The sequence below is a fragment of the Microchirus variegatus genome (genome assembly GCF_963457635.1).
Source record: "Microchirus variegatus genome assembly, chromosome: 5".
NCBI lineage: Eukaryota > Metazoa > Chordata > Actinopteri > Pleuronectiformes > Soleidae > Microchirus > Microchirus variegatus.
In genome coordinates this window covers 10011807-10034873 of record NC_139806.1, presented here as the reverse complement: position 1 = coordinate 10034873, position 23067 = coordinate 10011807, and the positions used below count along the sequence as shown (strand labels likewise).

Genomic DNA, 23067 nt, shown 5'->3' with positions numbered 1-23067 from the left:
CACAAAAAAAAAACAGTCGTACATCAGGATAGAGGGGGAGCCTTGCTCTGTGATTATGTGCTGGGAGGAATGAAATGTGGCATTAGCGATATCGGCGCAGGCAGCTGAGATACGGTTGACGGCTCGAGGATACGGTTTAGGAATTGTGGCTCGATTGATATCAGCTCTTGAGAGCCCCGGAGTTGTTTGGTTAGCAGAGAAGGAGGCCAAGCGATGATGTACAGTTGCAGGTTTGGGAGAGCAGCCCGTTGCCCTTGTTCTCCTACCACACACACTCACACACACACACACTCGGCAGCAGCAGCTGTAACTGTGAGGAGGCGTCCTGTCGAGGCAAGAGAGCATTAATATGGATCAGCCTCCTAACCGCATCATCAAGCCTCTCACACTGAGTTAAGTGTTAAATTCATCACACATCGTTTCATCTCTCGTGACGATCAAACGCCCATTTGTGACTCTGATGGAACACACACTCACTCTCCACCATCCCTGAGACACACAAACACACCGCCTCCATCCTAACCCCCCCCCTTACCCCCGCCTGAGGCAGCTCTGTGACATCAAAAGGAGCTAAGCGTTTGCATCGTGGCTAAGATCTGGGAGCGTGACGGGCTACAGAGTCTTTAGTCTCATTAAAGAGTTCTAGGGCCACAACTCTCCACATTAAAGAACTCTGGAAACTTCTTTCTGCTGGAGCCTTTAGAGCGTCTACCAAATGTGACACTTCTCAGAAGTCGGAAGTGAAAGAGAAGAGGGGGGAGGAGGAGGAGGAGGAGGGCTGCTCCCTGATGCCATGTAAGAGCAATATGTATTTCCAAAGGAGGTTGGAATAAGAAAGAATGACGAGTGATGCTTGAAAGTTTACTTAAAAAAAAGAAAAGAAAAGTTTATTCAGCGATATTGCACTTTGAGACTGCTCTTTCTTTAATGCAGATAAAAATACACCCAAGATGAGAGATTGTGCGAGGAAAGCGTGTACAGCACGAGGAGTGAGTTAAAATCACAGGAGTAATAATGTCTCTCGCTATAGTCATGGAAAGTTAAAGGACACGTGCTATGAAGCCTTGCTATAGAGATTCTATGCGTTTATTTACATCAGATAGCAAAGGAAGGAGGAAAAAGAAAAGGTCAGCTACATAAATACAATGTAATTTCCCCACTGATGACTGAGTGACAGTCATATCATCACCAGATTCTGTATAATGTTCTCTTGACTTTCTTATCTTGAGAGATCATGTGTCCTAGATTCTGCACCATGCATTTCTAATGTGTGAGCATAGTAACCCATGCTGTTCCTCATCACAACAGGGTGTCAATGAGAAGCTAAACTCTCCTCCTCCTCCTTCAGAACCCCATCCATCCACCCATCCATCCATCCCTCCCTCCCTCCCTTTTTCAAATCCTGGACTCTACGTCCTCCTGTTTGGTTGGGTGCTTCTACACGAGACCCATGATGCGCGCCACCCACCAATTGCAGGGCATGATGACTCTGCAAGCCACCCTGCACCCTCTGTAGTGGTACGGCCACGGGTGGTAGCCTCCCAGCGGCTCGCAGATCCTCTGGCAGTGGGTGTAGCCGCGGCGACACTCGGCGCAGCACACGCCCTGGTGGTCCAGCATGGGGTCGATGTTCATGTTCTCCTGCTCGCCCTCGAGACCTCTCTGAAACGAGACGAGAAAGGTCAGAATGCGACGAGACTGTCGTGTGACGTCTTCGGCTGAAAGAAAGCGAAAGCCACTTTCAAACCAATTAAAAATGGATTTCCGACAGAGAAGGCAGAATGAGGAGGAGGGGATGTTGTCAGATGTGGGTTTTTGTTGTCAAATATTTTCTTTTCAGCACACTGCTTGCTGTTTACCCCCCCCCCCCCCCCTTTGTGGTTGTCAGCAGCATGTTGCAGTGGGTTGGGGGATGCTCAGGGTGTGAAGGGAGAGGGATTAGTAGAAGTTGGGCCCAACATAGAGGGTGAGGTTGCAGGCTGTGTATAAATGGGAGTCTGTGTGTGCTCAGCAGGGCATAAGGGCCACAGGAGAAGGGAGGGAGGAGGGGGGGGGGAGGTGTGGAATTATTCATACAGCTTCAGTGCTGAAAGAAAAGCTTTGGACAGCCTCGCACAGAAAAAGCATGCACAGAGAAAACACCCACTCAGATTTGCAGAGACAGCGCCGTGACCCCGGCATCTGCTGCCGCTTGCACAGCTGTGAGAGTCTCTCTTTTCTTAGATGTCCCTCAGATCTGAGTGGACGGTTGCACAAGACGAAAATGACGTCGCTGCGTTTGACTCACATGATACGGGTTCTCTGGGTTGAACTCTGCCTCCACATCTTCCTCGGGCTCCGCAGCCCCGGCTGTCTGGCGGCGCTGGCGGGGTGGGGAGGCTCTCTTCTTCCTCTGTCCGCCTGCACACATCACAGTCTCACTATCTGACAGCAGAGCGCAGAGGCACTAATGTGGCCCAGCTCCTGATTGCACAGTCGTGTTCTCAGACAAAATTTTTTCAAGTCCTCAGATGTTGGAAATATAATTGTGTTTTGAGAACGTTTGACCTCCCCCTGCATGCACAGAACTGTTTAGTCTTTGAATATGACGATAAGAGAAGAGCTTCTTTTGCTCTTCATTTGTTTTCTTAGTGACGCTTTAACGATTGCAAACTGGCATAAAATGCAATTGCTTGACCCACGTCCTCCTTTTATGTCTGTTTTGCTTTTCATACTTTCACATCTTAAAGCTGCGGTAAGGAGCTTTTTGGTGATTCTTTCATTTAATGTTTTGCAGGGAACAAAGGACATGTTTTTAAAATAGACATATTATATTATATTTCTCTAAGTGAACCTAGTTCCCTGGTGTCCTAATGAACATGTCTGTGACATGCTTTGGTCAAAATACCATAAGGATGAAGCACCACAGCAGTTCAATCACTCTGCCAAAACAGCCCTGTTCAGAACTCTCTGTTTTGAGTGCCTGTCCCTTTAAACGCAAATGAGACACAGGAAACTACACTGAGGCTCCGGCAGCTAACAGCAGTTAGCATTTGGTAAAGCCATCATTTGCCGACTCTAGCCGGCACATTTCCATATATATAAAAAATGTATCCACTGGACACGTAAATCCTCTGAGGCTGGAAGTTTGTGTAGAACTCTGTGCTGCACTGTGCAGCCAAGAATAAAACCCTTTTCCGACTTCTGCTCTTCCAGATACTATTGCCCTCGCCTGCACTCTCGCGTTTTTAGGGACAAAGTGGAGCTCTACGAGACAACAATTCCAGGAATGTCTCATTGTGACGTAGCAATGAGTGCAGAAGTCAACAACACGTGTTTTATATCCTGTACTTAGACTGAGGAGGACCACAAAAACATGAGTGAGTCATCTTTTTTCACACTTTGCCTACTCATAGGGCCTCCAGAGTCCCAAGTAAGTATTAAAAAGTATTAAAAGTATTAAAATGATTAAAAAAAAGTTGATTTTGCATAATATGTCTCCTTTAAGTGCGGCTGCTCAGTGCCAAATCGTGTTCATTCTCGTATTTTAAGTTTCTTTTTAGCCAAAGCATTGTTGCACTCTGTTGTGGAGAAACCGTCTTCTTGGCGTGGTTTCACAACACCATACAGAGCCGAAAAACAACGGGACTAGTTTCACTGTTTCACATGTGATATACGAAAGTATCGCTGCGAGCGGCTCTCATCCATAGGGAGCTCCCCGAATTTAACGGTGAAACTCGTTGGGCTCTGTACGATGTGCTGTGAAACACAAGACGACGGTTTCCACAACAGAAAAAGTGTCTGGCCGCTGTGGCGTCATTCAGAGAATCTCAACGACGATTGGCCATGACGTTGTCGCGTCATCACGATCTTTCGCAGTTTGAAATAAGTTACGAGTATCGCGCCTTTGTTGACTTTGTAAGTAAAGTTGTGAAAACAGCATGATATGGAACATCTTTCTATCGTTCTATCTAACAGCTTACTGGGTGAGTGGGTGGGGCGGAGCCAAAAGATTGGCAGGTCTCCGCACAAGTCCTTGATCTTGGTGCTGAGGAAGGCGGAGTCTCTGATGGGGGGGCCGGCTGCAACCCAGATGAACTCGTCCTCAAACTTGGCTGGCATCACCTCGTCCTCCTTGATTAGGCGAAAAAAAAAAAAAGGGTAAGAAAAGACAATCAGATACCAGTAAGAAAAAACAACCATCTGGATCCTGAAGGAGTGATATTAGCGTTTATGTATTTTATGACTCGTCCTCCCCCTTTAAATAGCCCTCACTCCTCAAATTCTGTAGGATTGTAATCTGCATTAATGCTGCGCCGCTAATGGTCCAAATCGAGCAGTAAAAGAAGAAGAAGCCCTTAAGGCTTTTTCGTATACAGATTCACTCTGCACCAACTTTTAGCTGTACACTATAGACAATGTCAGGATTCATCAACGTTTGGGGGGGGGGGGGGACTAGATTCGGCCTAAATGTACAGGTTCCTACACATTGACTAATGAGGTTTCCAGAGGAGAGACTGTGTAAACATATGTACTGTGTGACACAGACTTCCCCACAGGTAAGGGGGGGGAATTCTGTGGGGATGATTTGGCCCCGAGGCATTTGTTCCCGAGGGCTGCACTCTGCAGTCTCCACAGATATGTTTAGGCTGTGTTATCCTCCCTACCTTTTCACAAATGCTGCTTCTTCCTTTTTTTTTTTTTTTTTTTTTTTGGCCCAACTCAAATGATTTGCTGAAGGGGAAAAAAATAAAAGCGGGGGTCCTTCTCTACTGCTGACGGATAAGAGTTTATCTGACCCACTCTCTGTGGATGGGGAGTGCGCGTGCATGTGCGTGCACTTGCTTATCTAACCCAGATTTGCCATCACTCTAAATTATAGCAAATGACCAGCCTGCAGCAACCATTATAACAACATCTCCCTGTCCCCACACACACACACACACACACACACACACACACACACACACACACACACACACACAGAGCCAAACGATCATTTATGAGGCAAAAAGAGGCAACAACACACACAAACACACACACACACACACACAAAAGCACAGACGTGAAATAAATGATCGTTTACGAGACGGAGAGAGGCAATAAGAGCAGCCCTGCGTGATAATTAATTTTGCGATTGTTCGTGTGTGTGGGTTTTTTTGTGTGTGCCAGTGTTTATGTGTTCGTGCACGTTCACGAGCCGCAATTCTGTGTAATGTGGATTTATGTGGATGCGAGACTTACGCGGGACTAAATTATTTTAATTATCAGACAGCCTCAATTGAACCATCACGGGGTGTTTGGTGAGTTGTGATACCGATCTACACACACACATATGGTTCTGTACATTATGCTGTGTGTGTGTGTGAGTGTGTGTTTGTTTTATATCATAGTGCAGATAACTGTTAAGTGGGAGACGGTTTCCCACGCATGGGAATCACAAAGGTCTCCTCGGTTTATGTATTGGTTTTTTGGTGATTCATGCTTCCACAGCACACATTAGTGTTATATCACAGCTGAGAGTGTGAAGTTGTGGAGATGAAGCTCGGCAGAGAACACACGGTGCTTTAATCCTGCATTTTTTTAACGGCTTCTAAAATCATTTTTGATGCATCACTGACTTGTAATGGGGAGCATCATTTGTTCCCATTCTGCACCTGAACTTCTGTCCTTTATATACTCTATATATATATAAGTTTTGACAGGGTGTAGAAACACTGCGAGAAGCCTTTTACTTATTGCCCCATTTCCACTGATCAAAAACCTGTTTAATGACCGGGGCGAATATGTTTAATCGACATTCACTCCCTGGTCAAGCGACTTTGCAATAAACTCGTTTTTTAGCTGCTTTGGCTCCAATCTTCATTAGTGGGAACACAAGACCCGGGCGAACAAACCAATTACTTCTTCATCTGCTTAAAGGTGCCATATGTAAGAATGTGGCCAAAAACCGGTTACTACATTCAAATTCAAAACACAGAGGTCTTTTAGGTTTCGTTTTCTGACGTAACTGGCAACCTGTGGTTGCTCGGCAGCTGAGACTCTACTGACTGTAATGATTTGTAGACGGCGGTAGGTGGCGCCACATGTCAAAACATGATTTCGAAACATAAACATGATTTGCAGTCTGCAAAATATATATTTTTAATGCAAATATTTTTCATGTTATATGAACATCTCTGTGACATATTAGGAGGATTTTATGGCCAGTTGCTTTAGATTTATTACATAATGCACCTGTAATTTTTTTTTTTTTTGCTGCATTCCTGACATCGTTTCTCAGCACATCGTTGAGACGCTCATCCGTCTTCAGGCCGTTAGCGTAGCAGTGAGTGACTCAGGTGTAGAAAGAAAGTGTGACAGAAGCTTTAATGATTGTCAGAGACTGGAGAATCAGGCCCAGCAAGTTCAAGAGTAATGCTGAAACTGAGGTCGGTTAAAAAGACATTAAAGTGGTGATGTATGCGTCCGTCGTGGCGTTTTATCAAACCTGCGTCTGCACACAGCTCTGTACCAGATTTGACGCACTATCTGCAATTATCTCCAAGTCCAATCCCGAGCTGTCCGGACCCGTTATCATTTGCGGTGTAAACCCCGAGCCCTCGGCCATGATTAAACATGCTTCATTCACAGTCGCTCGTGTCAAAGTGCTCTCTTTTCAAATCCTCTGTATAAACCTAATAACTATAGCTACTCTCAGTCTCTGTGAAACAAATCCTTCATGTAACCTTATTCAAACCATAAACTGTGCACAGTCATTTCAATTTGTAATTTATCCTGTGCCCCATTTTTTGTTTTTTAATAAATAAATGTTGACCTTTAGAGCCGCTCTATTAAACGGGCGGCCCCTTTAATCAACGTCATAGTGGCCCACAGAAATAACTGCAGAAATAACTCCATAAACACTGTCCCTCGAAGATTCCTACAGTAGGTCTGTCCGATAGGTTTGATAGCATTGTTAGTCCTTTTGTATTCTGTTAAAGACACTGTGAGATGTTTGTGGGTCCTATGTGACGTGTTTGTCGATAGGGGAAAAAAATCGATTCACATAGGAATCGCGATTCTAATCATCCACGATTCTGAATCAATTCATAAACTTCAAAATTTATTTTTGGGAAAAAAAACACTTTTTTAAATTTTTTTTATTTATTTCTATTTTGAAAAAGCACACAAAACACCAGTTTGTGTTATTTGTGTACAGTTTATTTTTGTAACTTCTGGGAGAAAAAGGCAGCTAGCCTTAGCTTTTATTAATGCAAGTTATTTTTTTGTACAGTAAGTAAGTTTTTATTTGTTTTGAATGAATAAATCTTAACTTTTGTCTTAAGTTTGCCTTTGAGTGATCACATTATCTTATACAAATGGTATTGTTTTGACACACTGTGCATTGTATCAATTTTTGGATCGAGAATTGATTTTAAATCGAGTCGTGACCCTAAGAATCGGAATCAAATCGAATCGTGAGCCACCCAAATATTCACATCCCTATTTGTCGAAGCAAATTCTAATATTGTGCGCCTTTTTGGTTTTGTGCATTTTGAGAAGACGAACATGTAATTATTTATTTATTTATTTATAAATAGTTACAGCCACTACTGTGCACTGTTTTACGCACTTTGCGGCGTGCAAAGAACAGGTATGACCTAAATATTTTTTGTTGCAAGTTCATTTATTATATTTTAAATGCACTTTGCACCAAAAGTTTGGGGTCACTTAGAAATGTCCTTATTTTTGAAGGAAAATCACTTTTTTTTTCAATGAATATAACATTAAATGAATCAGAAATACTATTATACTATTCTAGCTGCAAAAGTCTGGTTTTTAATGGAATATGTACAAAGGTGTATAGAGGCCCATTTCCAGCAACCATCTCTCCAGTGTTCTAATGGTACATTGTGTTTGCTAATGGCTATTGGATGATTAGAAAACCCTTGAAAACCCTTGTGCAATGATGTTAGCACAGCTGAAAACAGTTTTGCTTGTTCTTTGACGATAGAAAAATCATTATTTCTAATCTTGCCAATGTCTGCACTATATTTTCTGTTCATTTTGCAACTCTTTGGATGAGTTTTAATGGAAAACACAGAACAATGGTGTAGGTGACCCCAAACCTTTGAACGGTAGCGTATGATTTAAATGTGTCAGGTGAGGACACATCCCAGTTTATCAAATAAGCTGTTTTCAGTCATGAATTCCATAAAATGTCAGATTGTCGGGGTCAGATGTGACAGGACGCTCTCCCGCTCACTCTGAATTTTCTAGATATTTACTGGCCGCATTCCCCTCTTTGGCCACTCATACATTTTCTGGAAGTTTGACAAAGGCAGCTGAGAGAAAAGTTTCAGAAAATGTCATGAGCACACACACACCCCCGTCCCCCCCCCCCCCTCCCCCTTCCTGGATCAATAGATGTTATTCCTGCAATGAAAATTAGATATTAGTAGAGAGCATATAGTTTCTCAGAAGAGAATAAATCAAACCCACCAGACTGAATGTCATCGATTCCTTGTTGAGAGTCTCCACGTCGGGCAGGCGAGCCTTCACCTGGGTCTTGATGAAGCACTTCTCTCCTCCTGAAAAGCGAATACCTGTGATCCCCTAGAGTGGTCAGAGGTATACAAACAATAAGCTGGACTTAATACACAGAAAAAACTGTGTTTTGTTTTTGTTTTGTTTTTTCTCTGTTCTTATTTGTTCATATAAAGCTAAGCCTAAATATCACATGATGAGTGAAGCACAGGGTCCATACAAGTGATTATTTGCAGCTGCTCTTGTTGCCTTTTTGTTATTTCAAACCATGCCTGACCATTTCCGTCTGCCCTCTGCCTTTAATAAGGCACTTTTCACTCGGAGAACTGCTGCTCGCTGGACACATTTCGTCCTTTTCTGACCGTTCCCTGTAAACCCTAAAGAGTTTCTGTAATACTCTCTTAACCAGTCTGATTTTAAATCACCTTCCTTGCAGTCTGAGCAGTGATTGTATGAGACAGACAGTACAGGACACGTTTTGTCCAGCTCGTAGTGGCTCGTATATATATCGCCGCTGTACAGTATCTCACAGACTGTGAGTGAGGTGATTTCTAATCGTCTTTCAGCAGCTCTGAGAGAACAGGAGGCATCCATCACTTCTGGTTAGAGGAGGAGGTGCCGTTAAGTAAGAGGAAGCACCGCGAGTGAGGCTCGACGCGCCTCGTAATGTCCATTGTGCAGGAACCAGTGACCTCTAAAGGTGAGACTGCTGACTGCAACAAAGCTATTGCATCTATATCACATGTGTCAAACTCAAGGCCCGGGGTTCCAGTTGTGGCCCGGCCACGTCATTTTATGTGGCCCACGAGTGATTCATTGCTCTTAAAAATCTGTGTTAAAATAGGTCTATGCTGCTTTACTACATTTCCCACAATGCATGGCGATTGTGTTACCCGCAAAGTGACGGCACCGCCCCAAAATCGCAGTGTATCATATGCATCATGCGACGAGTGAAATTGAATAAGTAATAAATACAGAAAGTTATTTAGCAATGTTTTTTACGGAATATTTAACTTTATTTTACATTATATTTGGTTACGTTTAGTTACGTTTATTCTATATGACAGTTACATCTGGCCCTTTGAGGGTAACCATTATTCTGATGTGGCCCTCAGTGAAAATGAGTTCGACACCCCTGATCTATATCAAGGTTTTCAACTTAAGGCCCGGGGCCAGATCGGGCCCTTCGTGCAATTTGGACCGGCCCATTAACCCATAAATAATGAATGTATTATTAAAAAGCCAATATAACCATAGCTTCGCCTATTTCTGGCACTCTGCGACACTTTGTGACGCCAGGCATCCCTTTTTGGCAAATACTAGTACAGCTGTAATTATAGGCACCCTATGTATGTACCAGAATATTTTGCACTATGAGCCAACTGTACCAATTGTACCTGAATATTATTGGTACTGTTACTTATATTTCTGCAAAAATAGCCTTTTGTGGCCATTGCACCTTAATGTTGTTTATATTGTTGCCTCTAATTTTGTAAGAGCCAGTTGTGACTGTTATATTGGAATGTTGATGGTACTGTAACTGTAACCTTTTTGCACTGTACACAAATTGCATTGTACCTGAATGTTGGTGGTTTTGTTACTGAACCTTTTTAGCACAAAACTAACAGCTATTTCTACAAATAAGTGCTAAATAATTGAAAACATTTTGTATCTATTTGTAAAAAAACACATTTTATTCGAAGTAATTATATGCTGACATACATACTTGTGTATGTATAATTATGTTCAATTTGTTACAAAAAAAAGACCTTTTTACCTCCAGTCGCGGTTAGACCGCATGAAGAAGGCGCTAATGAAGGACGAATTCACGCCAAACATCACAGCTGACGTGTCTAATCCTGATGTAGTTTGCGTTTGCGTATCTGAGATGAAAGAATTCTCGCGCTGCAGAGGCAGCATGTGATTAAAGGTCGGGATTTTAATTGTCGAAAGGCTAAAATTGGAGCTGCACTAGTCTGGTTGGCTTTAATTAAAGGTCAAGGTCCTTTCTTTTTGGATGTTTTTCATGAAAATCGGAGGGACAGTGTATCCCGACACTGATGGGTTAACATGTCTACTTATTCTTAACTTAATAAGTCTCTACAGCTGCAATGAGCCCATCTCTCTCTCTCTCTCTCAAGAGGCTCTTTCAAGGTTCAACAGATCTCATTGGTCCTCTCTCCTCACATGCTTAAAAAGCAAGAGAGCTGCAGTCCACGTTGACGGTGACCCCGCTTTGACGCGACACAGCCGACACACCTTTTTTTTCAATTCAAACTCACAATCTCAAAGTCGTGGACCTCCACTGCCTCGTCGGCCCCGCTGCCGGTGCTGAACCTTTCCATGTTATTGGCCGTGTCGATTTCCATCGAGCCCTCCTCCACTTTGCCGTTGATGCTCATGGTGTAGTGGACATTGTAGACCTGCACACACACACACACACACACACACACACACACAGACACACACAGAGAGGGTTTCAGACTGGCATGTAAGGTATGAGGAGTCCTGAGAGTCACCCCACCCCCCAGAGCCTTCTCCCTTTCACTCTCTCTCTCCAATCATACCCCGGACGTCTTCTCCTCACACATACAACCTCTCTATTCTTGATGTTTTTCTTTCACACACACACACACACACACACACACACACGTTCATTCAGGGCTTGTTTAAAAGAATAAATCCTTACACCTCTGGCTCATGATGACCCTTCTATGCAGCCTTTTCATCTCGTCCTAATGGCATTTTCAGACTTCATATTGGAAAAGGAACGAGCCAGAGAGTTGCTTTTTTGTCTCTCATGTCTTGCACCTCTTGCCCCTGGAGCATCAGCCGGACCAGAGGCTCCTCACACCCCCTCCCTCACCCCCACCTATACCCACCTCCTCCACACATACAAGGACTCCATTCACTGAGCTTTACCTCACACTGTAACCATGTTATTTGACTTTTTTTTTTCTCCCCTGTTTCCATACATCACAAAATAAAAAATAATCCAACTTTAATTCAAACTAATTCATTTGCCCTCCCGATTCAAAAGAGCTTGTTTTAACTATGACTTTCATCAAGTGAGAGGTAGATCTTTAAAAAAGATAAATATGAAAACAAAAGATAAACTGATCAGATTTTCAACTGAAAGCCTTGAGAGACTGTCGGCTTCATTTACTCGCGTCTCTTAAAACGTGCATGCTTTTAAAGACTTCAACATGGCAAACACCTCCAAATAAGCTGTTTCATCATTGATTTAACCCTGAATATCTTAGATGACACCAAAAAGTATACCAGGTCAAACCAGGAGACAGAACTCTCTGCATGTGGTGAAGGGGCGAACTATGGTCCGAGTTAAGGTGATTTGATGTAAATTAAACACCCCTCCATTCCTCCCTCTATTAACTTTGTTCTAATTCTGACACAAATGTAAAGGTAATAGGGAGATTTACAATTTAAAAAAAAAAGAAGTGTCCTTCTTACATGTTTTTCATTGTTGTTCCAGAAATAGAAAGCTCCGACTGCTCCCAGAAGAAGCAGCAAGGCTCCAGCAATGAGCACCGCAAGCCCGGCCTTCAGGAGGCGGCCGGTGGCAGCAGGCTTGACCGCCACGGCCGAGTAGGCCTGTATCAGGTATGTAAGTTTAGATTCATCGCTGCAGCAGTGACAACACGGTCATAACACAATAGGCAATAAAGTACATGACAGTTAACTATCAGGTGATGTCCATGTATATGATAGAGAGGCCGTTACAGAGAAGGTCAATGTGCAACTTTGGAAAATGTCAAGAAATGAGAGTTGGTGTGACAGTATGGTGTGAGAAAATGGTACAGTTTGCCTATTTAAGATGTATCAGAAACTGCAGTGAAAACAGTCAGAAACCTTATGCTCTTGTCACGATTTACACTTAAAGTTAGTTAGTTTGTAAATGACTTAATTAAAGGTGTGATAGCCTTAGCGAACACTCACCGGCGGCATGAACTGCTGCAGGTCCTCAGGTCCCGCAGAGGCGATCGGTACTTTCTCTGAGCTCCCGGCCATGACTGGAGTCAAACACCAGAGGAAACCCCACTCCACTCCACTCACACCACCCTCTTTTCCCCCCTTCTCTCGGATGAAGAGGAGGAGGAGGAGGAGGATGGTCACTCCTCCTCCTAACCCAAACCCAAACTCCCATTCAAATCCTGTATATACAGGTTTTTGTGACGTATATAGTTATAAAATTAAAGGTGCCATATGTAAGAATGTGGCCAAAAACGGTTACTACATTCAAATTCAAAATACCGAGGTCTTTTGGGTTTCGTTTTCTGACGTAACTGGCAACCCCGTGGTTGCTCGGCAGCTGAGACTCTACTGGCTGCAATGATTGGTAGACGGCGGTAGGTGGCGCCAAATGTCAAAATATGATTTCAAAACATAAACATGATTTGCAGTCTGCAAAATGTTTTTTTTAATGCGAATATTTTGTCTGTACTGTTGTTGTTGGTGAGTTCAGTTTGTTATATGAACATTATTCATGAGTCTCTGTGACATATTAGGAGGATTTTATGGCCAGTTGCTTTAGATTGTGTCGATCACCTCTTTATGAGAAGTTCTCTTTGTTTATCCATTGAATCCCTTTCCGTCATTTCCCCCCTTTTGAAGATCCCACGCAGGGCTGCTCGTGTACATGAGTGTGATCCCTGCTGTGATCCTTAGAATTTAATATCGGTATAAGCTTTACGCCTGTGAGCAGAGTGAGATTGATTCAGTGAGTAATAAGATGGTGGAAAGAAGGGAGGGTGAGGCTGCCTCTTCCCTTCCCTCCCTCCCTCCTCTGCAGGTCAGAGGTGACTCAGGGCGGAATGTCGCACCTTTTCCTCTCCACCCTCCCGCAAACACCGTGTTTACATGACAGTGCTGCATCTTTTTTTTTTCCCTCCACCGTGTGTCTTCTGTCTCTCCGGTGTGTCCTGAATGCGTGATTATAGTAGAAGGGGGGGGGGGGGTTACGTAAGGATCGTGCGCCGTTCGCATTTGGCACATGGACAAGAAAACATCCTGACAGGAGAAAGGAAGTTTTATTCATAAGGACGTCACGTTCTTCAGCACATTACATCTGTTCTGGCTGCTTATTAGACTTCCTTATATGCATATGAGCTGTTTCTTGGGCACAAATTAGGGTGAAGAAAAAAAACAAAAAAACAGAGCACACATCTCCAATCCTTTCTGTTGCGAAATGCACCTTTAAAATCCACAAAGATGGAAAAATAATACCTTTGAAGGTTTTTTTTTTCGCCTGAGTGATTTGTTCAGGAAACCTTGGCGTCGGCTCTGGCATCTCACCAGAAAAATCATGTTCACAAAAGAGAGAGAGAGAGAAAAAAAAACTTATGTGACCTTCTTCACTGGACTGCAAGGACAGAGGCTGAGTGCTGCAATAACAGCGACCCCTGTTGGCCTGTCCTGACACATGTCCTCACACACAGCCTCCTCCTCCTCCTCCTCCTCCTCCTCTGAACAAACACTCATCACTCACTTGCTCAGAACTGTATTTCAAACGTTTATTTTCCTCTCAGAATATCGCGATGGTCAGAATCATAATAATTATAATAATAAAAAACAGAAATCTGTACAATGACTTATTATTGCATTCAAATCATTTTTATCAGCTTTGTACATCACGGGCCCTCGACCTCAACAGGGGCCATTTTAAATAGTCAGCATGCTTAAAGGTCAATAATTACAATTCATATATGTATATTTATATATATATATATATATACATGTACACGCCTTTGCATTTAATTATTACTAATATAAAAAATAAAAATCTCTGTATATGTACAAAGCTTTGCATATGGTACAGTTCAGTGTGATTGACTTCAAATCGTGGCTTTAAACACAAATATTCACATATAAACCGTATATATATATATATATGTACACTCGTATATGACTCTCCTTGCCAGTGATTCATAAATTTAAATAAACTTTACATTGCTTTTTGAGAGTGTGCTATTTCAGGCCTCGTTGTTGGGGCAGTGTGTCGGGGTGGGGGTGTAGACGGGGATGGTGACGTCGCTGATCTCCGGGGCCCTCGCTGCGGGCTGCGGCGACGACACCATGACGTAGTCGAACTCTCTGTGCAGCACCTTCTCGTAGACGCTCTGCAGACCCACTGTTTTGGGGATGTGGGCCGGGTAGTAGTTGTCCCTGCGGTTGGGGTCCTGGGGCAGGGAGGCCGGCTTGGGGAGGCTGCTGAAGGAGGAGAGGGTCGGGGCAGGAGATGGGGCCGCGTTGGCTCTCACTGCTGAGGGACTCCAGCAGCGGTCCGAGTGACCCAGGACCTTGCATTCACTGGTGCAAGCCCACAAAGCTGAAAGAGACGAGAGGAAAAATGGAAAGAGTTAGAAAAGTGCCATTTAATTTGATTATTTTCACCACTAAGTGTGTGCAGTATGTGTCATGTCCAGTGTGCATGCACTAAAGTGGATTCTTTGTTGTTATTTGGTGCAGTCTGAGTAGTTTTGTTTAAATGTAAAATGATGTGGAGGCATTTAAGTGTCCTTACATGTGACAAAATACATTAAAAAAAAACTGGCTTTACCATTTTGGCCTCCCATGGGAGGAACCACAGTGCCGTCTCTCTTCAGTCCAGTGTCTCCACTGACGTCACTGTCGCTGTCATTGAAGTCACTGTCCCCCTTCCCGCTGTCTTTGCCACTAAAGGCCGGGTCTCTGGCAGAGATGGTGGTGTAAGAGTTTCCCTTCCAGATGGTGATGGGTCTCACTGCCTCCTTCCCGTTGCCATAACCGGGCAGAGTGGAGTATCCCTGCAAAAAAAAAAGAAAGAGCAGAGAGGTGAATTTCTGCTGGATGAACACACACACACACACAAACACACACACACACACACACACACACACACACACACACACACACACACACACACACACACACACACACACACACACACACACACACACACATACACATACACATACACACACACACACACGCCCTCTCCCCACTTTATGTCCCAAAGTCTCACCTCGTGTTTATTCCCACGCTGCTTGTTGTTGCTGTCAGAGTCGTACACGCATGGCACCTCGCTGCCGTCCTCTGACGCCGAGCACAGGTCACTGCTCCCGGGGTGAGCTGAGGTGAAGCCACCGGTCTGGCTGCCATAAGAGTGACCGTCAAATGCTGTCCCCGCCGCGGCCCCGTGGAGAGGAATTAGCGGGTTGTCCGCCACGTGACTCCTGCTGCCGCGCTCCAGCGTGCCCTTCTCCCCGTATGAGTCGCTGTCTTCTCCACCTTTGTCGTGCTTGCGCCGGTTGCAGGTGGTGGCGATGAGGATGATGGCGAGCAGCAGGAGCGTGCAGCTTCCCGCGAGGACGACGATAATCACCACGGACAGGTCCCACTGCGCGTGCACCTCGTCGCCCCCGCCGTACTGGAACACTGTCCTGTCGCTCAGCGGGGCGCCCGCCACGATGAGGAAATGGAGCGTGGCCGTGGAGGTGAGCGCGGGTCTCCCGTTGTCGCTCACTGTCACAGTCACAGTCAGGGTCTCGTCCACGTCGTGGCTGAGGACCTGGTTCAGGTAGATCTCCCCGGTGGCTTTGTTCACCGAGAGCGCGGACGGTTCGCCGGCGGACAAACCGTAGGACAGATCCGAGTTCACGCCCTCGTCCGCGTCGCGCGCCTCCACCCGCGTAATGACGTAGCCGGTCGGTGCGTCCCGGGGCAGCAGGACCTCCGCGGAGCCGTTATAGAGAGGCGGGTGAGTGATGGCGGGTGCGTTATCGTTCTGGTCCACTATCCGCACATAGACGTTGGCGCTGCCGGACAGAGGCGGAGAGCCGCCGTCACTGGCCGTGATGCGCAGCTCCAGCTGCTTCATCACCTCATAGTTGAAGCTGCGGAGCGCGTACAGCGAGCCGCTGGCCGGGTCCAGGGACACGAAGGTGGAGATGGGGGAGCCCATTAAGTACGTGTCCGCCAATTTGTAGCTGACCTTCCCGTTTGACCCCATGTCCGTGTCCCGCGCCACCACCGTGGTGATGTACGCGCCTGGAGCGTTGTTCTCCACCACCGCCACCTCGTACACGGGTTTACTGAACACGGGCGCGTTGTCGTTCTCGTCCGTCAGCCTGATGGTGTACTGAGTGATGGTCCTGAAGGGCGGGGAGCCCAGGTCTTCCGCCACCACTGTCAGGTTATATTCGGGGATCTTCTCCCGGTCTAAGGGGCTGGTGCTCACGATCATGAAGCTGTCCTCGTACGCCTGCTGCAGTTTGAAGTGGTCGTGTCCGTACAGTGTGCAGTGCACCTGTCCGTTTGCGCCAGAGTCTCTGTCCGAGGTGCTGACCAGCGCCACGAAACTCTCCCTGGCTGCAGCCTCAGTGATGTACGCTATCCCCGCTGTGATGGACGTCATGGGGGTGATGGAGATCTCCGGTGCGTTGTCGTTCACGTCCTGCACCTGCACTACTATTTTACATATTGCCGGGCTCGGGTTCGGACCCAGGTCGGTGGCCTGGACGTCAAACTCGTACGTCTTCTTACTTTCAAAGTCAATGGGGCTCTCCAGAGTGAGCCGCCCCGTCTTCCTGTCCACTCTGAAGAGTTGACGTATTTCTTGGGGCACCTGGTGACCGAACCCGTACACCACCTCGCCGTTCAGTCCCTCGTCCGGGTCCTCGGCGTTCAGGTCCAGTAGGAGCGTGCCCACGGGCGCGTCCTCGGGCAGGTCCACGGAGAAGCTGCTCCTGTCAAACACCGGGCTGTTGTCGTTGTAGTCTTTCACCTTGATGTTGATGCGCGTGGTTCCAGTTCGGGACGGGTTCCCGCCGTCCATGGCCACAAGCTCCAGCGCGTAAGACGACTGCGTCTCCCGGTCCAGTTCCTTCATAAGCACCAGCTCCGCATATTTAACCCCGTCGGCTCTGCTGAGCACGTCGATTGAAAAGTGACTATTAACGGAGATCTGGTAGCTTTGGATGTAGTTCACGCCGACGTCCTCGTCCACGGCAAAGTCCAGTGGGATCCGCGTGCCCACCGCTGTGTTCTCGGAGGTCTCCAGACTCGACTCTTTCCGTGGGAACTCGGGGGAGTTGTCATTGATGTCCTTGACCTCCACCTCGACGTGGATGAGTTTGAACTGCTCTTTGGAGAAAGTGACCACGTCGAAGGCGATGAGGCAGTGCAGGGTGTGTTTGCAGATCCGCTCCCGGTCCATCCTCTCTCCTATGGTCAGCTGCCCGTCGCTCTCCCTCAGACGGATAAAAGAGGAGTTGAACTGTTTCATCATCCTGAAATTGTTCCTGGAGCCTCCCGACGAGGAAGGAGAGGAGGATATGTCCTTGGCCAAGTTTCCAATCACTGTGCCCGGCGCGTCTTCCTCAAATGTCTGATATTTAATTGTTTTCCCTTGCGTGACAGCAGAGATGCTTGTCAAAGAGACGCACACGAGCACCAGCAGCCCGTTCCACCCTGTTCCTCCCATCTTGACACCTTCACTCCAAAAAATAATGTGAAAATCAGAAAAGTGTCCGGAGTGAGACCAATTTAAGGTCAAAAACAACGCAACTATCGACTCTTTGTTAGTATCAAACCTTTCATAAATATTCCATTTGTCTTCGGTGGCGCACTGTACATGCGCTCAGCTCTCTGTTTCTGGAGTTGTGCTGCTCTCAGCGCAAGAAGGGCTGCAGTGTCTGCAGGAGGGTTTATATGGGGAGGCATGCAAATGAGCCGCACTGTGGCCAATCCGGGCTTTGAGAGGGAAAAGGGGGAGACTTCTGAAAAAAGCTCTAAAGCCCCGTTTAGAAATTCCTGAACTGTGCGGGGAAACTTGGCAGCGAGTGTGCGGGGCCGAACGCGGGGGTTTGATTTAATACAAGCTTCAGTTTCCGTTGCTTGTTTATGTTCAACGAGTCTGCGCACCGGCACATGGGGGAGAGAGAGAGAGAGAGAGCTCACAGAGATGCGCAGTGTCCCTGAGATAGAGGACAAAGCATTTTGAATACAAGTGTCTGTCCGTGTAGGCGCACTTTCTCACAGATTTATGCCCAAACACTGGATCCCCACACGCGCGTGTGTCCACGTGGAACCCACCCGTGTAAAACCATGTCACTGACAACTCCCAACTGTCCCGCTGCACATATGACCTCCCCACATCTGATAAGGGGAAATAACTTCAGGGTGTCCTGGTCCACTCATGCACACAAATAAGATTTCATTTCATATAACGCTGATACAGCTGAACATCGCTGAGTAATTACTGATCCAAACAGAAGTGTGTTGTAACTGCACAGTGGCAATAATAATAGCATCAGCTCATTTTACTTTCATTAATAAACTCCATAAATCTGCGTTGCTTTCTATTATTCATCGCTCGGCGTGTTGTGTTCCAGTAATTGTGTGTGCATCGGATCACGAGTGAAAGATCCATTTAAAAATTGATTTTAGTCTCAGGTCCGCTCACGAGATCTCTGTCTTGTGCGCGTCTTTATTTTTCAAATTAAAGCCAGTGTAACGACCCGGTTTAACGTGCGTCTCTCGTTGGCCTCGGCTGCCTGAACAGAGACGGCCGCGCGCGCGCTCTCACGCACCCTTTCCACGAAGCCGTTACAAATGGGATTTGGCTGGAAACAGTTGGGTTTGGGAGGGAGGGGGGGGGGGTATCAGGATTTCTAAAGTGGGATTATATCAAAGGCGAATGAAGCCCTCGTTAGTAGCAGACGGGGATAATGGCGTGGCAGGGTCCCCCTTTACAGCCGTCCACACCGGTATTGTGGCCCCTGAGCTGCGGTCCGTGGGGGCCCTATATGTGCCCTCCCGCCGCCTCCGCGCAGCCCTGTGCCTCACACTGCAGCATAATGAGGCAGAGCCACAGGCAGCCTTTGTGTCCCGGTCCCGACCACGACTCCTTTCATTACAGCGAGATGGGAGATGAATTGCCTGGACATCAGGGTCCCTGCTATTAAAATACATTTAGAGAACGACCGGGGCCCCGTCACGGCTCTTTAAGAGATTTTCTCATTCTGCACACTCTCCCTCTCTCTCTCTCCCTCTCTCTCTCTGCCTCTCATTCCTTATTCACCCCCCATACACCCCCCCCCCCCCCTTCACTCTCTAACGCACACACACACTCAGCTTTTTCAGGGGCAACACTTGCATTAGAAGCTAATATCACTTGGCATGTTCTACAAAGAACCCATCTGCCACAGAAAGTCAAATAGGAGACACCTGAATGGGCAACAAGCAGCTTGCATAGTTATAGACACAGTCAGGCCTGTAGTCCTGAGGGACAGGGAGGCATCACACACACACAGACACACCAAAAACTAAATTAAGCACAGAATAATACTAGAAACATGACGTCCATGTCCTATATAGCCCATAATCTGGAATAAATGATGTTGGATTCATTTGCTGTAGAAGACTGATCAGAAAAGACAATTCATTCATTCATTTATTCACTCAAACGAGATGGAACAGGTAAAGGAGAGAGTTTCTCATGCTTAAACCGCTGTGTGAATCTGATGGTATTTAAGGAGCAATCAAAGGCTAATCTCACTGCACTGAGTCTCGTCTCGTGGATTAAAATCTCTGCACGTGCGTGTGCGTGCGCGCAATCGAAAGAGGGACACCATCCATCCATCCATCCATGCATGCACACACCTAAAGGAACTAAGAGGGAAAAAAAAAAGAGCTTAAAATAATTCTTTCACGTGACCACCGTGTCAGACTCGGCCGTCTGCACGCGAGTTCAACAATAGTAGAATTAGAGTGAGTCTCCCAAATCCCAAATCCCCTCCATTGTTCACGAGACATATTAGCATTTTCTTTAACATATATAAATACATCTTTCGAGGAGGACCCCCCTCCACCACCACCACCACCCCTCTCCACCATCTCTTTCTCTTCGTCTTCTCTTCAGCATTGTGGTCCCATTTGCTCTAGTGATCGTTGGGTATTTGGAGTCTGAAGCTGGTCGCCCGGTCCCTGCCTCTTGTTGGGGGCTTAAGTCTTTGAGATGGAAATGGTCGATTTGGTTTCTTTTGTCCAGCAGATAAACGCTGGGAGGAGAGGGGGGGCAGGAGGGTGAGAAAGGGAGAGTTTCTCTGTGTGTGTGTGTGTGTGTGTGTGTGTGTGTGTGTGTGTGTGTGTGTGTGTGTGTGTGTGTGTGTGTGTGTGTGTGTGTGTGTGTGTGTGTGTGTGTGTGTGATCGCGCGCGTCTAAGATGATCGATCAGAGCACAGAAGCCTCTTCATCCTCCTCCTCCTCCATCCTCCACCACCGCTGCTAACCTTCGCCTAACTCGCGTGCCATCACGCGCACACAGCCCTAATTGGTTCCCCGCACTAATTATCCAATTACCGCCTCTTCACCGTGAGGAGCCGCACTCCGGCTGTAATGGCCTCGTCCTCCACTCACCATTGATGGAAATGCTTCGCAGTGAATGGAGCCCATCACTTGATGGAGTGAGAGCGTCACTTGAGAAAGTTGTGTCACGGCCTCTGTTGCACTTTACGCGCACGAGGGCGAGATTGCGCGCCTGTATTAATCCGACACTCTCATCTCAGACTGAGACACACGGTGGAGGAGTGCGCAGGTTAATTAGTGCGCCTTTGTGCTGCGTCTCTCTTACATAATAACGATAAATAAAGACTGAGCCGAGGCTCTAACACAGGCAGTGTGAAAGATATACTTTGATTTTGTGTCACGATAAATGTGCGGTATTCAAGGCAAACAGCGTCACTGATAATGTGGGTGTCAGCAGGCCACGGTTTCTTCAGGTCTACTAATTATCACTAAAAGGAAAGTATATAGTGAAGGATAAAGCGGTATGGATGGATGGATGAGAGGACAGTGCGTATATAGTTCCGACATTATTCCTCTACACTGTCACCTTCACTATAGTTCCCCATTGAATCCCCATAAACACTGGCAGCAAGAGCAAGTGTGTCATATTCACTTTACTGTTTAGTTTTACTGTTTTACAATTTGTCATCATTTATCATCATCACTTATCCACAAACTTAATGATCAGTGTGTTTACATGGAGGCTGCTGAGGACACATTTTGATTCAAATTCATCCTTACTACAACACTTTTTCACAACTTTAAAGACTGTTTTTGAGGTTACAATTAGGTCAAGGCAGAGTCGAGCTAAGCGGCTGCTTGGAAGACATTTTAACATATTATAGATATATTTAGATATCTAATGTTTGTTTATCTTGTGTTATTTGGTTGTATTTTCTAGTTTTCTAAGTTAAAAAAAAACAAAGGCATTAAACTGGTAAAGACTGGATAAGAAAGTGCAAATTAATACTAGGCCACTTTTGTGATTTTAGTGCCCTCTAATGTCAAAGAGGGTTTTAGTGCCCTCTAATGCACTTTTTAGGGTTACATTTGAATCAATAGCCCCTTTTCCCACTGCAGGAACTCTTCTCATTTACCCGGGATTTTGAAAAACCTCAATGTGTTTCCACTGAAATTACCGGTGAAATTCCCTCAGCCCCAAACTTTCCCCCCGAAAGAAGTGCCTATACTCACAACTGGGGACTTTTCAGATTAGCAGGAACTTCAGAGTGCTAAAGAACGCTGATTTGCGGAACACATTTTGCAGCTGTTTCCGTGTTGCCAAAAAACCGAAACATTAAGCAACTTTTTCTGGTCTCATTAGAGACTTTTGGAGAATTTCGAATGTTGATTTACACAAAACCATCCCAGTGAAGCTCCTTTGTAAAGCCCCCCCTCTCCACACACATCGTTCTTCTTGGTTAGTAAAATGAAACAGTTTTTGGGAAACAGACAATCTAATGATCAACACTCTGAGGTGCAGTAGAAACACAAACCACACGGATTAAATAAGTTCCTGGTAATAAAAGTTAGAAAAGGGGCTAATAATAGTCAAGCGAGGTGGTGGTTGGGGGGGGGGGGGGCCCAAATCAAATTCAGCTTAGGGCCCCATAAAGGCTTGGGCCAGCCATGGATCGAGGTTAGGTAAAGGGTAGTAAAGTTTGGACATTTAGATGATAGTTAAGTTAAAGAATATATTATATCTATTAGTGTTCTCACTAAGAACGCTGCAGTACAACAATTAACAATTCGAATAAAATGATCAAATGATTTGGCAGCATCTTAACTCTCTGAAATCCTTCTTCTTCACACCTCATCCCGAGCTCTGAGGTCTAATAACAGATTGATTTTAGTTGTGTCAAAATCCAGATTAAAAACTCTGGGTGGGCCTTTTCTGTAGCTGCTTCCAAACTTTAGAAACCACCATTGAACATTTTTAATAATCACTTTTAAAGACCCTCCTCTTCTTCTTGGCCTTCACTTCAGGATAACAACAGTCAGCCCCGGACACTTCTATATAGATTTTTTACCATTTAATTACTTTACTTTTTTTTTAGTTTTTATTGATTTCATGTTGTGTACCTTGTTGCTGTGCCTTTAACTCTTTGGTCGACCCTAAAGTTGACTGATTGTGTATAAGTGAGGTTACAGAGTCAACTGCTGGACACGTGGTGCGCTCTTCTTCTTCTTCTTCTTCTAATTCTGTTCAGTTTT

At 45.7% G+C, this 23067-nt stretch overlaps 2 protein-coding genes across 2 annotated transcripts; both read right to left on the bottom strand.

Annotated features, from left to right (window-relative positions):
• Positions 1 to 1437: 1437 nt before the first annotated feature.
• On the bottom strand, positions 1438 to 12537 carry LOC310927829 (leukocyte cell-derived chemotaxin 1-like; the record flags this gene model as incomplete). Its single annotated transcript, XM_083890232.1, has 7 exons — positions 1438 to 1662; positions 2288 to 2400; positions 3963 to 4113; positions 8464 to 8577; positions 10791 to 10931; positions 11980 to 12120; positions 12466 to 12537. 7 exons carry the CDS (start codon positions 12535 to 12537, stop codon positions 1438 to 1440), a joined length of 957 nt encoding a protein of 318 aa, XP_083746358.1.
• A 1961-nt stretch (positions 12538 to 14498) lies between these two features.
• LOC310928027 (protocadherin-8-like) lies at positions 14499 to 17989 on the bottom strand (the record flags this gene model as incomplete). Its single annotated transcript, XM_083890488.1, has 3 exons — positions 14499 to 14854; positions 15086 to 15311; positions 15530 to 17989. The coding sequence occupies 3 exons, from the start codon at positions 17987 to 17989 to the stop codon at positions 14499 to 14501; spliced, it is 3042 nt and encodes a 1013-aa protein (XP_083746614.1).
• Between the last annotated feature and the right edge of the window lie 5078 nt (positions 17990 to 23067).